This window comes from Xenopus tropicalis, chromosome 1, assembly GCF_000004195.4.
Source record: "Xenopus tropicalis strain Nigerian chromosome 1, UCB_Xtro_10.0, whole genome shotgun sequence".
Taxonomy (NCBI): Eukaryota; Metazoa; Chordata; class Amphibia; order Anura; family Pipidae; genus Xenopus; species Xenopus tropicalis.
The window spans coordinates 39728719-39748958 of record NC_030677.2 but is presented as its reverse complement, the minus strand read 5'-3'; the positions used below and the strand labels follow the sequence as shown (position 1 = coordinate 39748958).

The window sequence follows — 20240 nt, the reverse complement described above, 5'->3', positions numbered from 1 at the left end:
TGATTATGTTTGTAAACACTTCTGAGGTCCAACAGAAAAAGTATTATTGACTTGTGTGTGTGCTCCAAACATAGCTTTTGTTTTCTGTCCCCTCCTTTCTATTGTCTGGAGCCCCTCCAAAGACTAAGACGATACAGATATTGTTTTATTCCACACATCCTGTTATTATTTCCATCTTCGCTATTCTTTTCAGAGTATTATATCCAGTTAAATCAGCTGGGATAAACTGTCAACACAGGCAATGAAAAATTAGCTTTGCAAAAGCAATACAAACTCAGGACCATTTCATGACCAAGCTATTGTACTAGTCCCACCTTAATACTGCGCTCTTAGGAAGGGTACTAAAATACAGTGTTTGTTAGGCAACCACAGGCCCAAATGGGTTACGCACAAACATTATTTAAAGCAGTGCTGTCCAACTGGCTGCGGCCCGTGGCCCCCCACCTGTCTGGCTGCTTTGATGTCTTACCTTTATGTAAACTTTAAATTATATCAGTACTGAGATTAACTGGCCCCCTGCATGGTTCTCACTTTAGATTCAGGCTGTAATCCCCCTGTATTGTTCACACCTCTTAATCCCTGCATTGTTCACCCCCTGCAGTGTTCACACCTCAAGATCAGGCTGTAATCACCCACATTGTTCTCCTGTTCACACCTCAGACATTGTATGTACTGCCTGGCCTATGCTGCCTGTGTGTATGGCACACACAGGCTGCACAGGGTAGGCAGATTATGGCACATAGGCAGCATTGGGCAGGGAGGGTATGGAACACACAGACAGCATAGGGTAGGCTGATTATGGCGCATAGGCAGCATGGGGCAGGGAGGGTATGGCACAAACATGTAGGGCAGGCCTAGTATGACACATAGGCAGCATAGGGCAGGGAGGGTATGGCACACACTGGCAGCATAGGGCAGACAGAGTGCTGCCTGTGTGTGCCATACTCTGCCTGCCTTATGCTGCCTGTGTATGCCATACTCTGCCTGCCTTATGCTACCTGTGCGTGCCATACTATGCCTGCCCTACCCAGACCCGGATTTGTGGAGAGGCCACAAAGGCCCGGGCCTAGGGCGGCAGAAGTTTAGGGGCGGCATGCCGCCCCGCCGCAAGAACATTTTTAAATTTGGCTCCCATACGGAGCAGTCGGGACCTCTCCCCACTGCTCCGTATGGGAGTTTAAAGGAGCGTTCGCGCATGTGCAATGGGGAGATGGCATGTTCGCGCATGCGCACGAGGGGACACCCACAGGGGCGGCCTCGGGGCGCCCAGGATAGAAATCCGGCCCTGGCCCTACCCTGCCTGTCGGTGCCATACTCTGCCTGCCCTATGCTGCCTGTGGGAGGTGAACCTGGCAGGGGTTTGTTCTGGTAGTTTGTTAGCAGTTGGAAATAGCTATTAAATGGTCCCTAAGGTGTGTAATTATGTGCTGGGGGTTTCTGTGCTATCCACAGGGGAGGAGGAGGCATATGGATTTAAGGATATATCTTAATATGACATAATATAATTCTTTCACATATGAATGAAGGGTGAGGACCAAGTAGTGAGGAACAAGCATTTGGGTTTTTGCTGCACTACCACCATTGTGATAAAATAGGTGTGGTTTGAAGTGGGTGTGGCCGTGTATGCTAGAGAAATTCTGGCCCTCGGCACCGCAGAAGTTGGACAGCACTGATTTAGAGGGACTTTTCTTTGTATTTTTATTAATTATATGCAACATTTTTACCTTTTTATTTTTGATTACTCCTGTGGAAATTTTGGGTCGCAGTCAAGTACCAGTGGAAGCAACAAAATATCCTTTTGTGTTTACTTTCATTCTGTTTTTTGCAACTCCAAAGCACAAATCTATAATAGCTAGAAATGTATGAGCTGTATTCTCCATTTATGCAATAATTATCCTAAAAATTGTAAGATCTGGCAAAGATTTCCAAGATGTGACATCAAATTTATCAAATGAATGATTTTAGTAATTCAACTCAGTAAAGTTTGTGTTGAGATTAAGTAGATTCAGCATCTGCTGTCCTGTCTACTACAAGTCTCTGCAGATTTTCTCCTAGTAATACAGGTATGGGACCCATTATCCAATATGCTCGGGACCTGGGGTTTTCCGGATAAGGGATCTTTCTGTAATTTGGATCTCCATAACTTAAGTCTGCTTAAAATCATTTAAATATTGAGTAAACCCAATAGGATTGTTGTGCCCCCAATAAGGATTAATTATATCTTAGTTGGGATCAAGTACAAGGTACTGTTTTATAATTACAGAGAAAAAGGAAATAATTTTTTAAAATTAGAATTATTTGCTTATAAAGTCTATGGGAGACGGCCTTTCCGTAATTCGGAAATTTCTGGATAACAGGTTTCCGGATAAGGGATCCCATACCTGTACAAAAATGTGTGTCTGAGACATCCTGTGTGAGACAAGACATGAGCAGGAAGACTGCCTACTGCCAGCGTTTCATTCAGTATAGTGTGGCTCTTCATAAAATGATGTGAAATAAAGCCAATTGGACCAGTTGCATTCCCTAACATAATCTGATCAGTACTCTTTCAGATATACTCATAAACCAGGGTTGAAAGCCCTCTCAGTAAAGTTTGCTTTCTGAAGCCGAAGACTATGCATGGCCATTAGTGTAAGCTGATCAATGTGGCCCAACAGTTGGGTGACCAAATTGGGAAAAATTGCACCCTTTCAGCAACCTAGTGAGATAACAAGATACAGATATACGGTATATGACCAGCTTTACTCCCTTCTATTTGATCATTTGTGTGATACTAGTTTTCATACCTGTTTAAACATGGGTTACATTATGGCTAACCAATCTATATGGTTTGTTCTTTAAAGGCATGCAAAAATGTAAGATCTTCCATGACTGCTATAATCAGGACCAGTGTTAGGGTCAAGCAGGGAGGGCATTTAGCCTGAGCCTCCTATAGGGAAAATGTTTTTGACCCAAATGACATATGAGGCTGTTTAACAGTTCTTAAAATATTTTAGTATATACTGCTCTCCAGAATGTTTTAAATTAAAGCCACACTGTGTATCTAGTATGGCACCTGGATGGTGATGCATTTGAAAACTGAAGTAAAGAGTCAGCTGTGGGTCACCCATTTTCTTTCTCTACAGCTTTTGTTCAACTGCTGTTAGACATCATGAATAACATCATTTTTCTACTTCATTTGGGGCCCTAGCCACCAAACAGTTTTAAAATCTTTAACCCCCACCGTGGTTTTTAAAGAACAGTAACACAAAAAAGTGTAAACTTTCTGACATTCCTGGTCATTTAATCTGTGAAGTATTTCAGATTTACATTACAGCATAGAAAATGAAATGAGAAAAAGCAAAACTGTTTAAAAGCTTTTTTTGATGGAATGCAGAATTCCATAGATACTAATGCTGCTTTGAGCTTGTCACTTTCATTCCTTATGATCAGAACACAAGAAGAATATTTTTAGCATGAGGGCAGGTAATGGTCACCATGAACTAGATTGTTCCCTGCTTTTCTTCCATTATTCCTATGTGGCACATATAATTGTAACTTCCTTTGATTATCACAAATGGGCAGATACATAGTACCCAGTACTTCAAAGCTTGCAGGTCATTCTCATGATGTCACAAAAGCATTGCGGTTTCTCTTGGGGTGGTAAATGAGCAGTTAAGACCATGGGTATCTTTGTTGCTGGGCTTTTCAAACCCGAAGCTCTGCAGCCTATTCTAAAGCTGATTTCCTCTCACAATAGTACAAAGAGAAACAGTCGATTCTTGTGTCCCTTTGGGTATTTCATTATCAATTCCCCCTTGAGGGTAAGGCACAAGGGGCAAATTCTGATTGGGCAGGTTACAAATGGGTAACAATTTTTTTTGATGCACACAACAATTTTTTTATGCAAGTCATTTACAGCACTTCGGGAATTTTTCTGCGTTTCACGAATCTTTTCAAAGATTTGTGAATTTTTCACCAAAGCAAATGGGACAGATTCGCTCATCACTCTCTAAAATATCTCATACCTCACTGGAAGAAGTCACCTCAGAGCAGGGGCTTTTCAGGATTCAGTGCCACCCTGAGGTGCTACCCAAGGCAAGTTTCTCAAATGTGTTTCTCCACGAAGGCCCAGTATTTACAATAGTCCCTATGTTCTCCTACATTATGTAATAACATACCAAACAATAAGTAATGCTGGCCAAACACAGAATGGCTTAGCTGGCCATATCCAATTAAGTGCCCTAAAACAGGCAAGTTGGTTTGGTATATGAACTTATATAGTTGCATAATTGGTGTCTTGTTTGTATTTTTTTGGCTGATCTTCATTTCAGTTGCAACAGAGTTTGGTTTACAGTTCATTAAACCACTCAGCAAGGTAGAGAGAATCATACAATGTGGCTGCAGATTCAGAAAATCATATAATATATTGGAGTATTTATGTCCAGCTTATAAATACTGTTAAATGTTTATGGACATATACAATTGAATTTGCTTATCAAAACGGGGTTTGTTAAGTTACTGTAATATTGTTCAAGGATGCTTACGATGGATATGTACATAAGTTCTGTTCACTTAGGGGTTCTTCTCCCCTGTCACTATTCGTTCTAAATTAAAAAAGGCCAAACCGCAATTCTGCCATGGGCTAGGTTACAGAGCTGTTTGGCTACTGTCTGCATTTGATTCTGTTGCTAATACTCAGTGATAAAGACCTCAGCTGGGAATAGATGTGTCAGATCTAGGTTACTGTGCTGCATATATGGACTGAATATCTAATTCACCCAGTTCAGGGATTTAAAATAAACAAAGCAAAAAAAGCTTCTCAGTTTACTGTAACAGATTACTTGCCCCTAAATACTGCGCTGAAAAGCTTAAAATGAGCGATTCCATTTTTTTTCACATTGTTTATTGTAAATCCCAGAACAGGGTGAATTATGTATTTAGTCCATATATGCAGCACAGTAACCTAGATCTGACACTTCTATTCCCAGCTAGGGGCTGTCACTACATGAATCATTTTTAAGCATTTTTAGCACCTATGTTAGCACAACTATATTAAGGATTTTACAAGATCCCCTTCAAATTGACTTTTATGATCATATAGACCTGGCATGTCAGACTGGTATGCTGGTGTCTGTATATGGCCCATTATCTTCTGCTTTGCAGCACCAAAACCCTTTTCATACTTTAATTATGGCCCCCAGCCATTAACATTCATCTGTGTCAACTGAATTTCTAGGGTCATTTTTTATTACATAATTTTAGGACTGAAAATGTTTGATTTTTTTATATATTTAAAAAAAAAAAAAATACAGTACAGCATTTGTTCTTCATTGTGTATGCAGTCCCTTTTTTTATAGCTGTGTCTATACTAGCTACACACTACCATTTATTTGATGTTCACTAAAGACACTATTATTGTGAATTTCCTAAAGACCAAGTGCCTGATCAATATACTGCCAAAAAGCAATCAGTTACACGCAAATTGGCTGTTATCTCAGGTTGCTTACATCTGAAGCCCAATTCCGATAAATTGGGCACATTATGAACCCTCAGTGCGAGACATTACATTACTGACTTCCTTCAGCTGTCAAATCTCAGGTCTGACTGTAACATGAAACTTTAGATTATTCTCATGAGTAAAAACAGACTGAACCCACAACAGCTACACATTCTTTGTGGCTGTTTTCCAAACAATAAACATAATTTCTCAGGTATGTGAGATAACTAGAAAGTTCTACAGCACAACTTAGCACACTACAACACTAAGGACAATATCCAACCCAATGTTTTACCATTTCTTGCACTTCTACATGTACTATTGTAAAGGTAAAGTATGGTCACTTTAATGATAACTGTTAGCATCCTGCTCTAGTAGCCAGGTTCTTATTGCCAGCTGAGATTTGAGTGGTCTAGAGAAGCAATATGGTATTCACTTGTGGTTGAGTTTTTGGTCTGGTCATTAAAGGAAAACTATACCCCCAAACTTTTATCGGGCAAGACTCAATCTATTACCTGAATCTGTACAAAAGATGGATAGCTATTGTAACATTGAACAAATGGGGCTGCTACTGCTCTTAGAAACAATCTGTCCAATATGTTTGCACATTCTGCATTTTAAAGAGCAAGTTGTACAGCCGACATATTGGATATTACAGTGTAAAGGTAAACTACAAAACGTGTGTTGCAATTGGCATACATATTCATATCAAAGTACTTTCCCGCTGTTGTACTAATGATGCACCTCCATGCACCACATGAATAAGTGCCCTTAGTTGTAAGCCAGGTAGTCCTAGCGGGTTGTAAAACCCTGCTTTATGTAAATAAACCATTTTCATAAAAATATACATTTTTAGTAGTATGTGCTATTGAGTAATCCTAAATAGAACATTTTATGAATTAAGGGCCGCCTCCTGGGATCATAGGATTACTTAATATAAACTATCTGTTGGTTAAGTATTCATTCTGGGGGTATAGTTTTCCTTTAAATGTGCTGGCAGATTTAATAGGCTATGGCTGCTATGATGAGAATCTACAAAACCATCATGTTTTTAAATGACAGAAACTGTTAGCATGGCTAGTTATAAGCAGTGAGTTTGACCTATTTCTAACCACATAGCCAACTCCTTCCAAGTTATTGGGTTCAATGAAACTGTTTTATTAATCAGAATTAGGCAATATGCATTATGTTATGTTGATAAAACCATGCTAAAAATGAGTCAAGAACTGTGTTACAAAAATAATTAATATAATTTTTGTCTTTTAAATATATTATTTAGAAATTACAGTGGTGTGAAAAACTATTTGCCCCCTTCCTGATTTCTTATTCTTTTGCATGTTTGTCACACTTAAATGTTTCTGCTCATCAAAAACCGTTAACTATTAGTCAAAGATAACATAATTGAACACAAAATGCAGTTTTTAAATGAAGGTTTACGTTATTAAGGGAGAAAAAAAACTCCAAATCTACATGGCCCTGTGTGAAAAAGTGATTGCCCCCCTTGTTAAAAAATAACTTAACTGTGGTTTATCAATTTCAATTTTCAATTTCAATATCAATTTCTGTAGTCACCCCCAGGCCTGATTACTGCCACACCTGTTTCAATCAAGAAATCACTTAAATAGGAGCTACCTGACACAGAGAAGTAGACCAAAAGCACCTCAAAAGCTAGACATCATGCCAAGATCCAAAGAAATTGAGGAACAAATGAGAACAAAAGTAATTGAGATCTATCAGTCTGGTAAAGGTTATAAAGCCATTTCTAAAGCTTTGGGACTCCAGCGAACCACAGTGAGAGCCATTATCCACAAATGGCAAAAACATGGAACAGTGGTGAACCGGAGTGGCCGGCCGACCAAAATTACCCCAAGAGCGCAGAGACAACTCATCCGAGAGGCCACAAAAGACCCCAGGACAACATCTAAAGAACTGCAGGCCTCACTTGCCTCAATTAAGGTCAGTGTTCACGACTCCACCATAAGAAAGAGACTGGGCAAAAACGGCCTGCATGGCAGATTTCCAAGGCGCAAACAACTTTTAAGCAAAAAGAACATTAAGGCTCGTCTCAATTTTGCTAAAAAACATCTCAATGATTGCCAAGACTTTTGGGAAAATACCTTGTGGACCGACGAGACAAAAGTTGAACTTTTTGGAAGGAGCGGGTCCCGTTACATCTGGCGTAAAAGTAACACAGCATTTCAGAAAAAGAACATCATACCAACAGTAAAATATGGTGGTGGTAGTGTGATGGTCTGGGGTTGTTTTGCTGCTTCAGGACCTGGGAGGCTTGCTGTGATAGATGGAACCATGAATTCTACTGTCTACCAAAAAATCCTGAAGGATAATGTCCGGCCATCTGTTCGTCAACTCAAGCTGAAGCGATCTTGGGTGCTGCAGCAGGACAATGACCCAAAACACACCAGCAAATCCACCTCTGAATGGCTGAAGAAAAACAAAATGAAGACTTTGGAGTGGCCTAGTCAAAGTCCTGACCTGAATCCTATTGAGATGTTGTGGCATGACCTTAAAAAGGCGGTTCATGCTAGAAAACCCTCAAATAAAGCTGAATTACAACAATTCTGCAAAGATGAGTGGGCCAAAATTCCTCCAGAGCGCTGTAAAAGACTCGTTGCAAGTTATCGCAAACGCTTGATTGCAGTTATTGCTGCTAAGGGTGGCCCAACCAGTTATTAGGTTCAGGGGGCAATTACTTTTTCACACAGGGCCATGTAGGTTTGGATTTTTTTTCTCCCTAAATAATAAAAACCCTCATTTAAAAACTGCATTTTGTGTTTACTTGTGTTATCTTTGACTAATAGTTAAATGTGTTTGATGATCAGAAAAATTTTGTGTGACAAACATGCAAAAGAATAAGAAATCAGGAAGGGGGCAAATAGTTTTTCACACCACTGTAGATGTCTTTGAGAAGTTTGAACATTTAGAAGTATTTGAGAAGTTTTTATTTGACAATTTTCAGAATCTCTTGTTTATACACCCTTATTTGTGTATTTTGTATATTTTGAGAAAAAGCAACAATGCAATTGTAATATAAGAGATAAGTAAAGAAGTATTACATGTAAAGTATCTAAGGGAACAATATAATGCATGTTGGCTATATTTTCACAAACCAAATCATTTTTCTTCAAAGTGTAACCAGGCAGATGTGCAGTGACTACAACACTGATATCAGCCTGAGACACAGGCAGCAATGACAAAAAGGAAAAAGCATGGAGAGTGGCATTACACAAAAACACCATCCATTAGCTTTACATAATAAAGAATATGCATTCTTTTTACATTGAAAGATAGACAGAACACATTCTACATCAATACAAGTAATATTTCTTTAGCCTACTATAAACATACATGTATGCTACCCCATTAATGCAGGGTCAAAAAATAATGTTGTTGCAACATCCACTTTTGGTTCTAAAATAACATTATAAATAAAACAAGGTTTGGTTAGGGTCATCCTACATGTGTTCCTAATCTTATTTTGGGCTCTGGTACTCTATTTATCTTGCTTAATTTGTAGTTTGAATGCTTCAAGCCAATCCCTGAAAGAATAAAGTTGCTCTGGGGCACCGCATATTAAAGTCTGGCACGGACAGAAATATTCTTTCAATCTGGCTAGAGGGCTGGACCTTTGGGGTCAGTGCAAGACAGATTGCTTACATTCTCATCAGTCTGCTTGTGCCAGAGCCTATTAGTGAAAACACAGGGTTCAGATGAAGCTGATTATACAAGTAAATAGTAAACCTGGCAATACCAGACCAATGTGCTTGGAGGGTGACAAATGAACTTACTTCCTACTTCTGTTCATAATGCTAACAATTGCTTTCCTGCTTATATTACATTACTCAGAAATACCTGTAACAGGGGTACAAGCATGGTGACCTCCCTTAGGCCTAGCTTTTCTGGGGTTTCATAAAGGAACTCTACTTGGACCCTCAAATTGGATATGAGTGAAGGCGATAGGGACTTAGACTGCAAGCTCCATAGAGGCAGAGGCTGATGATGTATAATCACTTTAAAGCCCTGCAAAATATGTTAGAAATAAAGGATAATGATAATATGTACAGGTACTGTATATATAATTATGTATAGCTCTACTTTTTTTTCTACCTACATTTTTACAATACAATATAATTACAAGTATGGCATCCCTTTATCTGAAGAGCTCTGAATTATTTTAAGAAAATAGGTTTTAAAAAAGATTTCATTTCTACTGTAATATTAATACAGTGCCTTGTACTTGATCCCAAGCGGAAAAACGCTTGCCGAAAATTCAGCCCTACGTCTGCTACTTGTGCCTGCACCCGAATGAATGGGATACGCTCGGGTGCAGGCACATGTAGCCGATATACGCATGAAAACGCGTGAGAATGCAAAGTCAGCCTAAGTGATTTTTAGTAGACTTGAGGTATGAAGATCCAGATTACGGAAAGTGTGTAAAGAAAGGCAAGAGCATGTCAGTTTCACTTTACATCAAAGCTGCCCCTAATGAAGCCTCCAGCCTTTGTTGATCTTCAACAACAGCAATGGAATGCTGGGAGATGTTTGTGTGTGTGTGTGTATATATAAATACATATACATTATGCAAACATAAAAGGAAACTAGTCCCCCTGTAGTCAGTGTGTGAGAGCTCTATTCCTCTATGTTTTCAGCCATACCTCCCAGCTAGACCCATACTAAGTAATATTATTTGTACAAGGAATTTGGGAAAGTCTCATGATACTGTTTTTCACCTGATCATAATAAACCTACCACTCTGTGCACTAAATCATTTTACATATGTTTTATTTGCATTTGTTCTATAACCCCTGGCTAATATGTTTTAGGCACTTTAGGCACTGTTGGCCAAGGGGATGGATAACAAATACATAGTATGGTTGCCTTTCTGAGGCTCCGGCAGCTCCTGTTCACTTCTTCATCTGCTAATGCACTGTACTTTGGCAGGTATGGCACACCAGCTGATTAGATTTCTCATCCCCAATGCCTATACATTACACATCCTATACATGAATTGAATATCATTGAGTATAGCCAGTTTTAGGTAAGACTGCAATAGCCAGCTGCGGTATCTTCTCTCTGAAAATAATTCTAGTATAGCAGTAGTATAAACCTATGAAACGGAGTAATCCGTATGGCTGCTTTATCTCCAAGTAGCATCATGAAAACATAGACTAAGGCTATCGAATCATATGAAAAACATGGGGCGCCTCTAAGTAATACAAGCCGTTGACTGATTGCAACCTGATTTATGAAATGCAATCAGTTCAGCCCTTCTAGCTTCTGGAATCATTGTGAATTTTTCAACATGACCTGGAAAGCATTACACAAACCCATCTCCAATGTTCTCTCCAGTTTCCTTCCATATGCACAAAAATGTATTGGTACGTGTACTTGTAAAACAAAGTGTGCATGCCAGAGTTAGCATGAAAAAATGTATTTTCATAGAAAATTCACTGCACACACAACAATTTGTTGTGTCCACTGGCCTCAAATTATGTGGATGTACACTTGGCTAATAGGGAACATTGTCCATATGGTGTACAAATGAAACAATGCTGCCAGCATGTTGGACTACATGGCTGTATCTATTAGATTAAACTAGTCATTCTGGATACATTGTTAGCTGTGGACATACAGTAAAGGGGTTGTTTGGTTGCCCCCAGTTAATATAAATGAGGACAAGGTTTGGCCAAAGACCACATCTCTTGGTAACCTGGCTGAGTTCATCTTAAAATATATGGCCAGATTTTTTTGCTTTCTATATACTATGGCCCAGAGAAAACAAATGAGCCTACAAGAGCTAGCACCTCATTTATCTAGCTTTTTATACAATTTATTTTATGCCCTATTAGTATAAGGTTACCTGACCATGTAATGTTAGGGTCACATCTTTAGAATTCAGTTGTGTTGGTTAAAAATGTTGTGGGCCTAACTGATGTTCCCTATTGCTTAGGAAGAAAGTTAGTAGCTAAATATTTAAAGGAAAACTATACCCCCAGAATGAATACTTAACCAACAGATAGTTTATATCATATTAAGTGGCCTATTAAAGAAATTTGCAGCTCTATTTGTAACAGGAAGGAATGTGAGAGAAAAAGACAGAACTTTAATTGGCTGGTGTTACCTAACATATATGTGTGCCCTTGGTTTGTTTGTGTGCAATGTGAATCGTACGATCCCAGGGGGGCGGCCCTTAGTACCTAAAATATAAATGTTCTATTTAGGATTACCCAATGGCACATACTACTAAAAAAGTATATTGTTAGGAAAATGGTTGATTTAGATGAAGCATATTTTACATATTGGCTATTTTATGTGATATGTTTTTATAGAGACCTACATTGTTTGGGGGTATAGATTTCCTTTAAAGCAAGGCCCAAATCGTTTTCAAAAGGGGGTCAAATTCTGTACTACTCCAATGATTTCCAGCCTTTAACATGAATATCCAAATGGTTGTAATGGTTATATTGTTATTGATATACCTGAACCTGTATTGACCGTATTTATATATTGCCGGTCACTGCTAAAAGAGAGAGACATCAGCATGGACGTCTGACCTCTGATAAGAAAGTTGCTGTCTGTACCAGTTAACACCATGACTTACATCTGTTTTCCATCACTCAGGCCAGCGAGGAGGGGGTTTACTTTATTGTATCAAGGCACAGCAGGCATCAGACCCCTGATATCTTGCAGGAGGCACGGTGGCATAACAACAACGACAGCCCTGCAACATGCACCAATGAGAGGAACTACTTCAACAAGGTACTGGGACACTGTTGCAGCATTCAGTTCTATCGCCCATTTGTAATAAGGGCCCTAAGTTTGCACAGGATGAGTAACCCATAGCAATCAGTAAGATGTTTGCAGGAGAAGTAAATTCTACCTGCTAATTGGTTGCTATGGGTTACTGCTCCTGGGCAAATTTAGTGCCTTTTATTATACAACCCCTATGTTTCCATTAGTAAATAAAACACATATAAAGGGGCAGGTAAAGGTTGCCTGTATACATATATATACATAAAGTATGCCTGGCACAATGGCTGCCCTAAACAGTGGTTTTATACAGAGTATTACATGCATCTCTGGGTGACATTTACCCAGTATTGCTGTTACATGTGACATTGACAAGTGATGCAAACTTGAATCTGAATAATGTGTGTGACCTTTACTGATAACATGACGTATATATTATTCTAATTTAGGCTGTGTGTACCAGCAGTGTATGTGTGGAACAACTAATGCATATGACAATGTGCAGAGTAAGTGTCAGAACATTTGCTCCCCAAGCCACCATTCTGGCCCAGTGGTGAGTACAGGGCTTTGTACTGACATAACAATACCAAAAGAGCGTGTTTGGGAAAAAGAAAATTTCCAGGCTTGCTCCATATACTTAGATAACTGAAAATATACTTAACAAGCTGCTTTAAATGCAGTTATGCGGACTAGGCCAGGGGCAGGATATGATCATCTTATAATTTTACACTTATTTTCTTGTAATATATTGTTGATTATTAAAAGACCTAATGCCCAAAGTTGATCACTTGTCTAGAACTCGTCATGTCCCTAGTATTCATATAAAGATGGCTGCCAGTAGAAATCTTAAAGGTATCAGCTGGATCAAGAAAGCAATAAAGGGTTTATTTGGCTTTCATTGCTCCAATAGCTGAGATGTTTGATTGGAACCTTATTGTCATGTCAAGTCAGGCAATCATTTTCATTATTTATGACACTTTTGGCAAAATGTAATCAAACTTGTAAAAATGTGCAATGTGATATTCTTTAATAGACAGTTATTGCACTACAAAGTTTTATTGCACAGTTTCCCATCAACCTTAGGGATTTGTTTGGAAATCCACACTAAATTGCTTTCTAATATTTATACATGTATTTTTTTTTTTGTTAGGAGCTAAACACTCTTATTCACCCCAGCTGCATTTTTGTTGGGGGGTGGGGCAGCATTTTTTGCACAAAGAAAAAGATGCATAGTTTTCCCTTTAAAGACTTTTATTACATCCCCTCCTTCTTGCAATGCAGATTAATGTGTCTGCAGAGCACTAACACTCTACATGGAAGAATAGTGCGCAACCACTCAAAACAGTCAAACACATTCTGATGAACTGACACAGGTATCTGCTTTGATAAATATGGCAATTCATTCAAAACTTTTCCAGGAAGGGATTGATAAATCACTGTATACATTGCAGTGCTGGGAATCCTGGTTTCCCCTGTCTGATCAATAATAAATCTTCGCCTTCGTAATAAAAAAATAAATAAAATTGAATATAACCTTGTTTATTTTTCTTTTAAAAGTGAGAAATTGTTTTTAAAAAGCCAACACAGGCCTAAAAAAATCTTCTTAGTAAAATGAAACTGCCCATCATCTATCAACCTCACCCTACCCAACAACACTATTATAATGTATAGGGCATTGCATCCTATTGAGCACTATATGATGCGTTTGACACACACGATTGTAACTAATCAAAAAGAAATTGACACAGGGTGTAGAAAAATGTGCCAGTACAGTGACTGATCCAAACTGGGCACAGAGCTCACCCTGTCTCGTGTACCAGAACATAACAACGTGTTACAACAACAGCTGTAAGCAGCTTAGCTGCACTAGATTGTCTGGATTAGAGCATAGATCAAGGCGCTTGTGACCACATCCCAACATCTGGTTCATACTATGATGATGATCATTCATCTTTGCATGGAAAATGATTGGTCAATCTGGAGACCAATGTTTGTGTAATAAGGAGTGATTTGTACACCAAGATCCAGAGTGCACAGCTGGGTCAACGATCCGTCTGTAACAGGAGGAAGAAATGTTTTTCCCTAATGACGTGTTTAAAGACCCATTCTTTATACAAAGATACATCTGGGTAAATTGTTGATAGAAATCGCTCTTTGAGTCGCCTCCTATCAAATGGACGTCTGTAAGCAGCCGTGAAATGTAAAAGTCTCTAAGAAAGAAGGAACGTGTTGAAGTGCAATCTTTAGTCACACAGATTAACTCCAGCATGCTAAAGATTTAACTGGATTCGGGGATTTGAACGCTTTCCCAAAACAAGTACTTATGCAGGGAATTTCATTCATACTGCTGGAAATGAAGAGAGGTTAAGTAAAGGTTTAAAATGTGTCATGAAGAAAGAAGGGTGTCTCCAAAGTTCTCTCTTCTAAGTGAATACCTGAGACAGCAGGATAGTGTAACAACGGCCACAGGTTAACTGCATCCTATATACCCATTTACTAGGAGCACAAGGGTACTGGGAAGAATTGGCTGTATCCCTAACTTCTCTCCAGGGTCTGGCAAGCAGAAAGGGCTCGTTTTGTAAAACCTGTTAAAAGCCAATCAGCCAAACAAAAGAAATCTGTCCATATTGTGTCAATATTCCATTTCTTCCTGGAAAAATACCATGCCTCGTACAATTGTAATTGCATATACTATTGTAAAAAACAATTTAATATAAAGGTCTACTGTCTAGTGGCAAAAATTGTAGAGCAAATTTTTCCTGTATAATACATAGAAACCATCAATGACCAGTAAAATATATGTATAGTACTTAGGGATCCAGCAGTTATTACTGGTGCTTAGTGATGGTCACTTGTGTCACATGGTGCACAGAAATGGCTTATAAAAAGAAACTCTAATTGTAAAATACTAGGATATCACCTCTAAGCTCAGTGATTGTATAGGTCTGTGGGCTCATGTCTGTACATGGGACTTTTTGGTGAGGTCTAATATCCTTATATTTTACAACAGGGTAAACATTATACCTTTCAGTGGTCCTATTTCTACAAGCCAGTCCCAAATTGCAGACCTTAAAGAGGAAGGCTTACTGGAAAATGGCTATGGTTTTGGCTCAAGAAATGTTTGGAAAACTTAAATTTTCGGATTGATACGAGAACCAGGTTTTCCAAAAGACTCCCATGAGATGCCTGTCCTTACCATTACAGGTCCACCACGATCTTTAACAGCTGGAAAAAGAAATCCCAAAACTCTGCTAAACTGCTCTCTTCCGCTGTTTGTTGAGACTTTATATTTGTATATATCTGATATTTCCAGATATTTTAAGACCATCTACTGTATACCCATCGGCAAAACTCGATGTTGGCTGTTCCACCACTTGCTAGAGCTCATATTGTTTATAAGAGATCATTTATAGTGAATGAATATAGACACACGTTGTATATTCCTTTTCATTTCAAAGTGTTGATTTGAGCTAGCTCGTGTATATTTCAATTTTTCTTTTATGCAAGCAGTATGGGGCTATTACAGCCCTGGGTTCATGTTCTCACCATCCAAATGCCATACTAGCATCACATAATCTCCCCTTTTTATTATAACACAGTGACATTTTAGCAAAAACTTTAATAGGGTTGTTCTGTCACATTAGAGGTTCAGATTTTATACATTTGTATCATTTATAAGTATAGTGCATTTGTTTACCCTGCCACAGCTAAGCATTCAATCTCATTGTTAATTCAGCCTTAGATTGCTACCATCAGCAATAAACTAAATGTAAAGGTTGGTACCGTTAAATGTATGTTAGTTCAAATCTAAATGTAAGTTTTTAAGTAAAGATAACACAAACAAACATTCTAGCCTCCCCTAAAGAAACTTATGGTTTAGTTACATTAATGTTAGATGGCTGTCCTGATAGGGTATTGGATCGCTCATGACTTATTTTGCAGGATAAGATTCCTTCGTTCGCTCAGTTCGGAAAAGAGAATGTTGTTGATTCTACTCCACTGTACAAACAGAAAAAAGTCTGTGCTTCAGCCTGTTCTGCGGCTCAGCCCTGTGTCCATGTTTCTATTCTTAGCCAAAAGCACACATGTTGGAAAAAGAGGGTTTTTACAAGCCAAGGATTCTGGTTTATGTGACATAAAGGGCATGTAAATACAAAGCAACACAAGAAGATTTGTATTAGAGGGAAGACAATAGCTGTTTTGTTCCCAGTCATTGTTCCATAGCCTCATGGTACCTGCTTGGGTCCAGTGAAGGAGCATATGTGCAGGAAATAATAATAATATATATCCGTATCCATGGTATGATATCACAGTCGAGCAAAAGATTGCCCTCTAAATAACTGCATTTAGCCAAGACTACATTTGCACATGTAAATCCCTTGGGGCAACCTGATATTCCAACTGACCCCCCTTGTTGCAGGTCAGAGCTAACATTATGGCGTGGCGGCTAACTGAACCACTGAGACCAATAAAAACCATGGGTAATCCTGCTGTCTTAGGTGGTGCATGTGAAACAAACACAAGGTTCAGTCAGGACTCTCTGTTTCTCTCTGACTTCCCTCACTGTAGAGAAAATGGCTCTAGAGCTACAATTCACAATATGTTTTATTATATACAAACAAATATATATTAGAAATAAACATTTGGGGATAGTGCAGCTAATTACCAATAGTTACTATATTGCATCAGCGCAGCTAATCATATTTTTGCTTTATTTTCTAACTTGTATTAGACTAATTAAATCCAATTGCCAGCCGGTAGCTGTCAGTAACTGCACTGGTTTTTAAACTGCAGTAGACTTTTAGCACCCAGACTCACTCACAACATTTAGGGACTCATTTATAGACCAATCAACTAATCAGAAATCCCTTTTCATTATTTCTTGTGCGATAGTCTGATCAAAGCTAATTACTAATGAATTTTTTGCTAATTGCAGTAGTGATGACCTATACCAAATACCAGTAGGTCTTTCTAATCTAATACAATGCCTAGATAACTAGAATATTATAGGATAAAGGGCTATGCTCTAAGAAGGCCCTGGAAAATTGTTTAGCCTCAAAGGGGACCTTCTGGCTCACTCCAGGAAGAACATTGTTTATGGACTTTTAATCGAAGAAGAACTATCCCCCTCTATTGGATTTTTAGCTGTAAGGCCCCCAAACTTAAAAAGAAATGCCTCATTCACCCACACCCTTCCATCGAATGCAGAGCTGCACAGCAGGGTTGGTGGCCACCATGTTTGGCTATGTCATATCCTGTCTCAGGACCCATGCATGGCTATGATCTCTAACCAGGAATATGCACACTAGAGGACAAAATCAGTCTGCATACATTTAAATGGAACTGCACACAAGATTCCATCCCTTAAAATGAAACTGCCTTCTTGGAATGCTAAGAATTGCACCATTGTAAAGTGGCATATCATTTTATACTATAACAAAAAGAGAGATCTTCAATGGCCAGTCAAAATGAGCCAAAACAAAAGGGAAAAGGCCCCCAGATTTAAAGGGCAAGCCAAGCAGCAAAGTCCAAAAGTATCCCAAACACAAAAGTTCAAAAAATAAAAAATCACATTATATTCAAAAATCATTATTAAAAGCATGAAAACCCCTAGGCAGCATATTGAGGGGTTTGTATGCTTTTAATAATGATTTTTGAATCAGATGTCATTTTTGATTTTTTGAACTTTAGTGTTTGGGATACTTTTGGACTTTTGGCATATCATGCTCAGAACATCCAACAATACAATAACCCATCTTGTTGAGATTGCTGCACATTAGCAGGACTCTGTGCATGAAAATAGATAACCAATCAAATATGATTCCAAATATAAATATGTCATCAAAGATTAGCTACAGTTTACTCTTCCTTATGAGTTATAGACTCGGGATGTGACAGCCGTCAGGGAATGTTCTAATGGGGCCTAATGCCTAAGAATGATAGAGATACACATGCTGTAGGCCAGTCAGTGCCTCCCACGTGCTGCGCTGTCAGTGAGGCAGCTGTACGGCTTGCTTAGTCTCTGTCCAACTTCCGCTGCACACGCAGCTGGGCCTCTCATGTGTGGGCACGTGTTGGAACTTTTTAGATTCTGATAGACTCGTGTAAACATTTATCTTGCAGTAAATATGAGAGAGGAAACAAGCTGTTTTGATTCTGTGGCTTAGCAGGGTCATTTAGCAGGGGCAGATGTTTAATAAGATGACAAGGCATACACTGGTAAACACTCAGATTGGAATGGCTTACCCTTCCCTAGTAAATTAATGCAACAAGCACTGCTGTGTTTTTGCTGAAAAGGATTCTAATATGCTTTATTCTTTGTTCCTGCGCTCTCTGCTTGTGACTTTTGTGCCATGGCAGCGTTCTGAACAAGCGACAGATCCGCAAGCAATATCTGAAAGGAACACGGTGTTCTGAAGCTGATTTCATATTAATATCCTGGGCTGGAGCATCTGCATAGAGTAACTTCGTTTTTCATGTTTTGAAATAGAAATAAAAGACTTTGAAATGACAAGCAATTTAGTGCAAAGGAAAGGAATAAAATAGTCACCTGTCCTATACACATCAGTCCATTAGCTGTCCTGGCATCCAAGGCTTATATATATCTACTCATCCATCTGTCCCTCAAAAATCCAGTATCTGCCTGTCCCCCTAGTCAAATCTTTATCAAGAAAGTCAACCATGCATTAAGCTGTTTATCCATCCAACTATCTATAGCAGCACGGTGGCACAGTGTTTTGCATTGCTGTCTTTCAGCGCTTAGGTCATAGGCAGAATATAATGAAGGCTTAGGGAGACTTAGCCTTTGCAATAAGAGACCAGCTGGCTTATATAATATATAGTTATAAGGTTTCCCATGGCAAGCTATCATTGTCGCATACCCTCCTCCCCACGCACTATAAAAAATTTTCATGTACAGAAGTCCAGCTATAGAAATAAAAATGTACATACATGTTCTTTCCATGCTTGCTTGGTATTCCGATTCTCTTCTAAAACATAAAAGTAAAAATAACTGACCATAGAGGGACCTCAGATTGTAAACCCCACCCAGAAGTAAGATTCTGCCTGTCTATAATTTTAGGGTGCTTTCCCCAAATACAAAAGATCCCTGTAATGTAAAACTAGCTTCAAACATTTTGAGGCATCAGATGCTTGCTTTCATACAGGTTAACTATGAATACTTGCTAAGCGGTTGCTAGAATTAGTGCAAACTAATGACCCAATAACAGCAGTTCAGCATACCATATATTTTTTTTTTATATTTAGAATGCCAGTCGCACTGTTTTGTGCCATGAAAAGGTGGTGAGCATAACGAAGGACAACACAGAGTCTCTGGGAATGACTGTGGCAGGAGGAGCATCCAACTGGGAATGGGACCTGCCTATCTTTGTGACCAGTGTGGATGCTGATGGAGTCATTGGGAGAGACGGCAGGCTAAAAACAGGTAAGACATATCGTTAGATGAAATGGAGAACATCAATGTATAGCATCAGTAGTGTGCTGCTATTGCAATTGCCCAGATGGTTTAAAAATGCCCAAATCTTTTTTTTATAAATTTACAATTAGCTGGGATCAAGCATTATTTGTTTTGTGCTACAGTGCAATATTTGATGTATGAGTCCCCAAGTGCGGGGTTATGTTAGCTCTATATAAATGATCTAGTAATTCTTTTTCCCTTATTTTGTATGAAAGCCCAAAACATCAATGTGTTTAATGACTGATTTTAGGCTAACAAAATTTGGGAGAAAAGTAGGCTATAAAAGTAAAGTAGCAAGCAGATTATTTATTCTGAAGTAGTTGTGAGTCATGCTGTGGACATGTATGTACATATATCACATTTCCCATGACAACTGTATTAATGAGTGTGGACTTCTCTGCTCCCTCTCATCAGCCCTGTCACAGCAGATACACTCATTTCACTTACTGGAAAGGCCGTGGATAGTTCACATCAGCCACTCTTTGCTGGCACTGACATGTTATTGCCCAGTATATA

The 20240-nt window shown here is 38.8% G+C and overlaps 1 protein-coding gene across 3 annotated transcripts in view; it reads left to right on the top strand.

The window, feature by feature from the left end:
* lnx1 (ligand of numb-protein X 1) overlaps positions 1–20240 on the top strand; it is a 105818-nt gene that overhangs the window by 61878 nt on the left and 23700 nt on the right. For all 3 annotated transcript variants that reach the window (XM_018095508.2, XM_031895405.1, XM_004911203.4), the window contains 2 exons: positions 12119–12256; positions 19514–19691. In XM_018095508.2, the coding sequence (XP_017950997.2) occupies positions 12119–12256; positions 19514–19691 (316 nt within the window). The remainder of the gene's footprint in view (positions 1–12118; positions 12257–19513; positions 19692–20240) is intronic.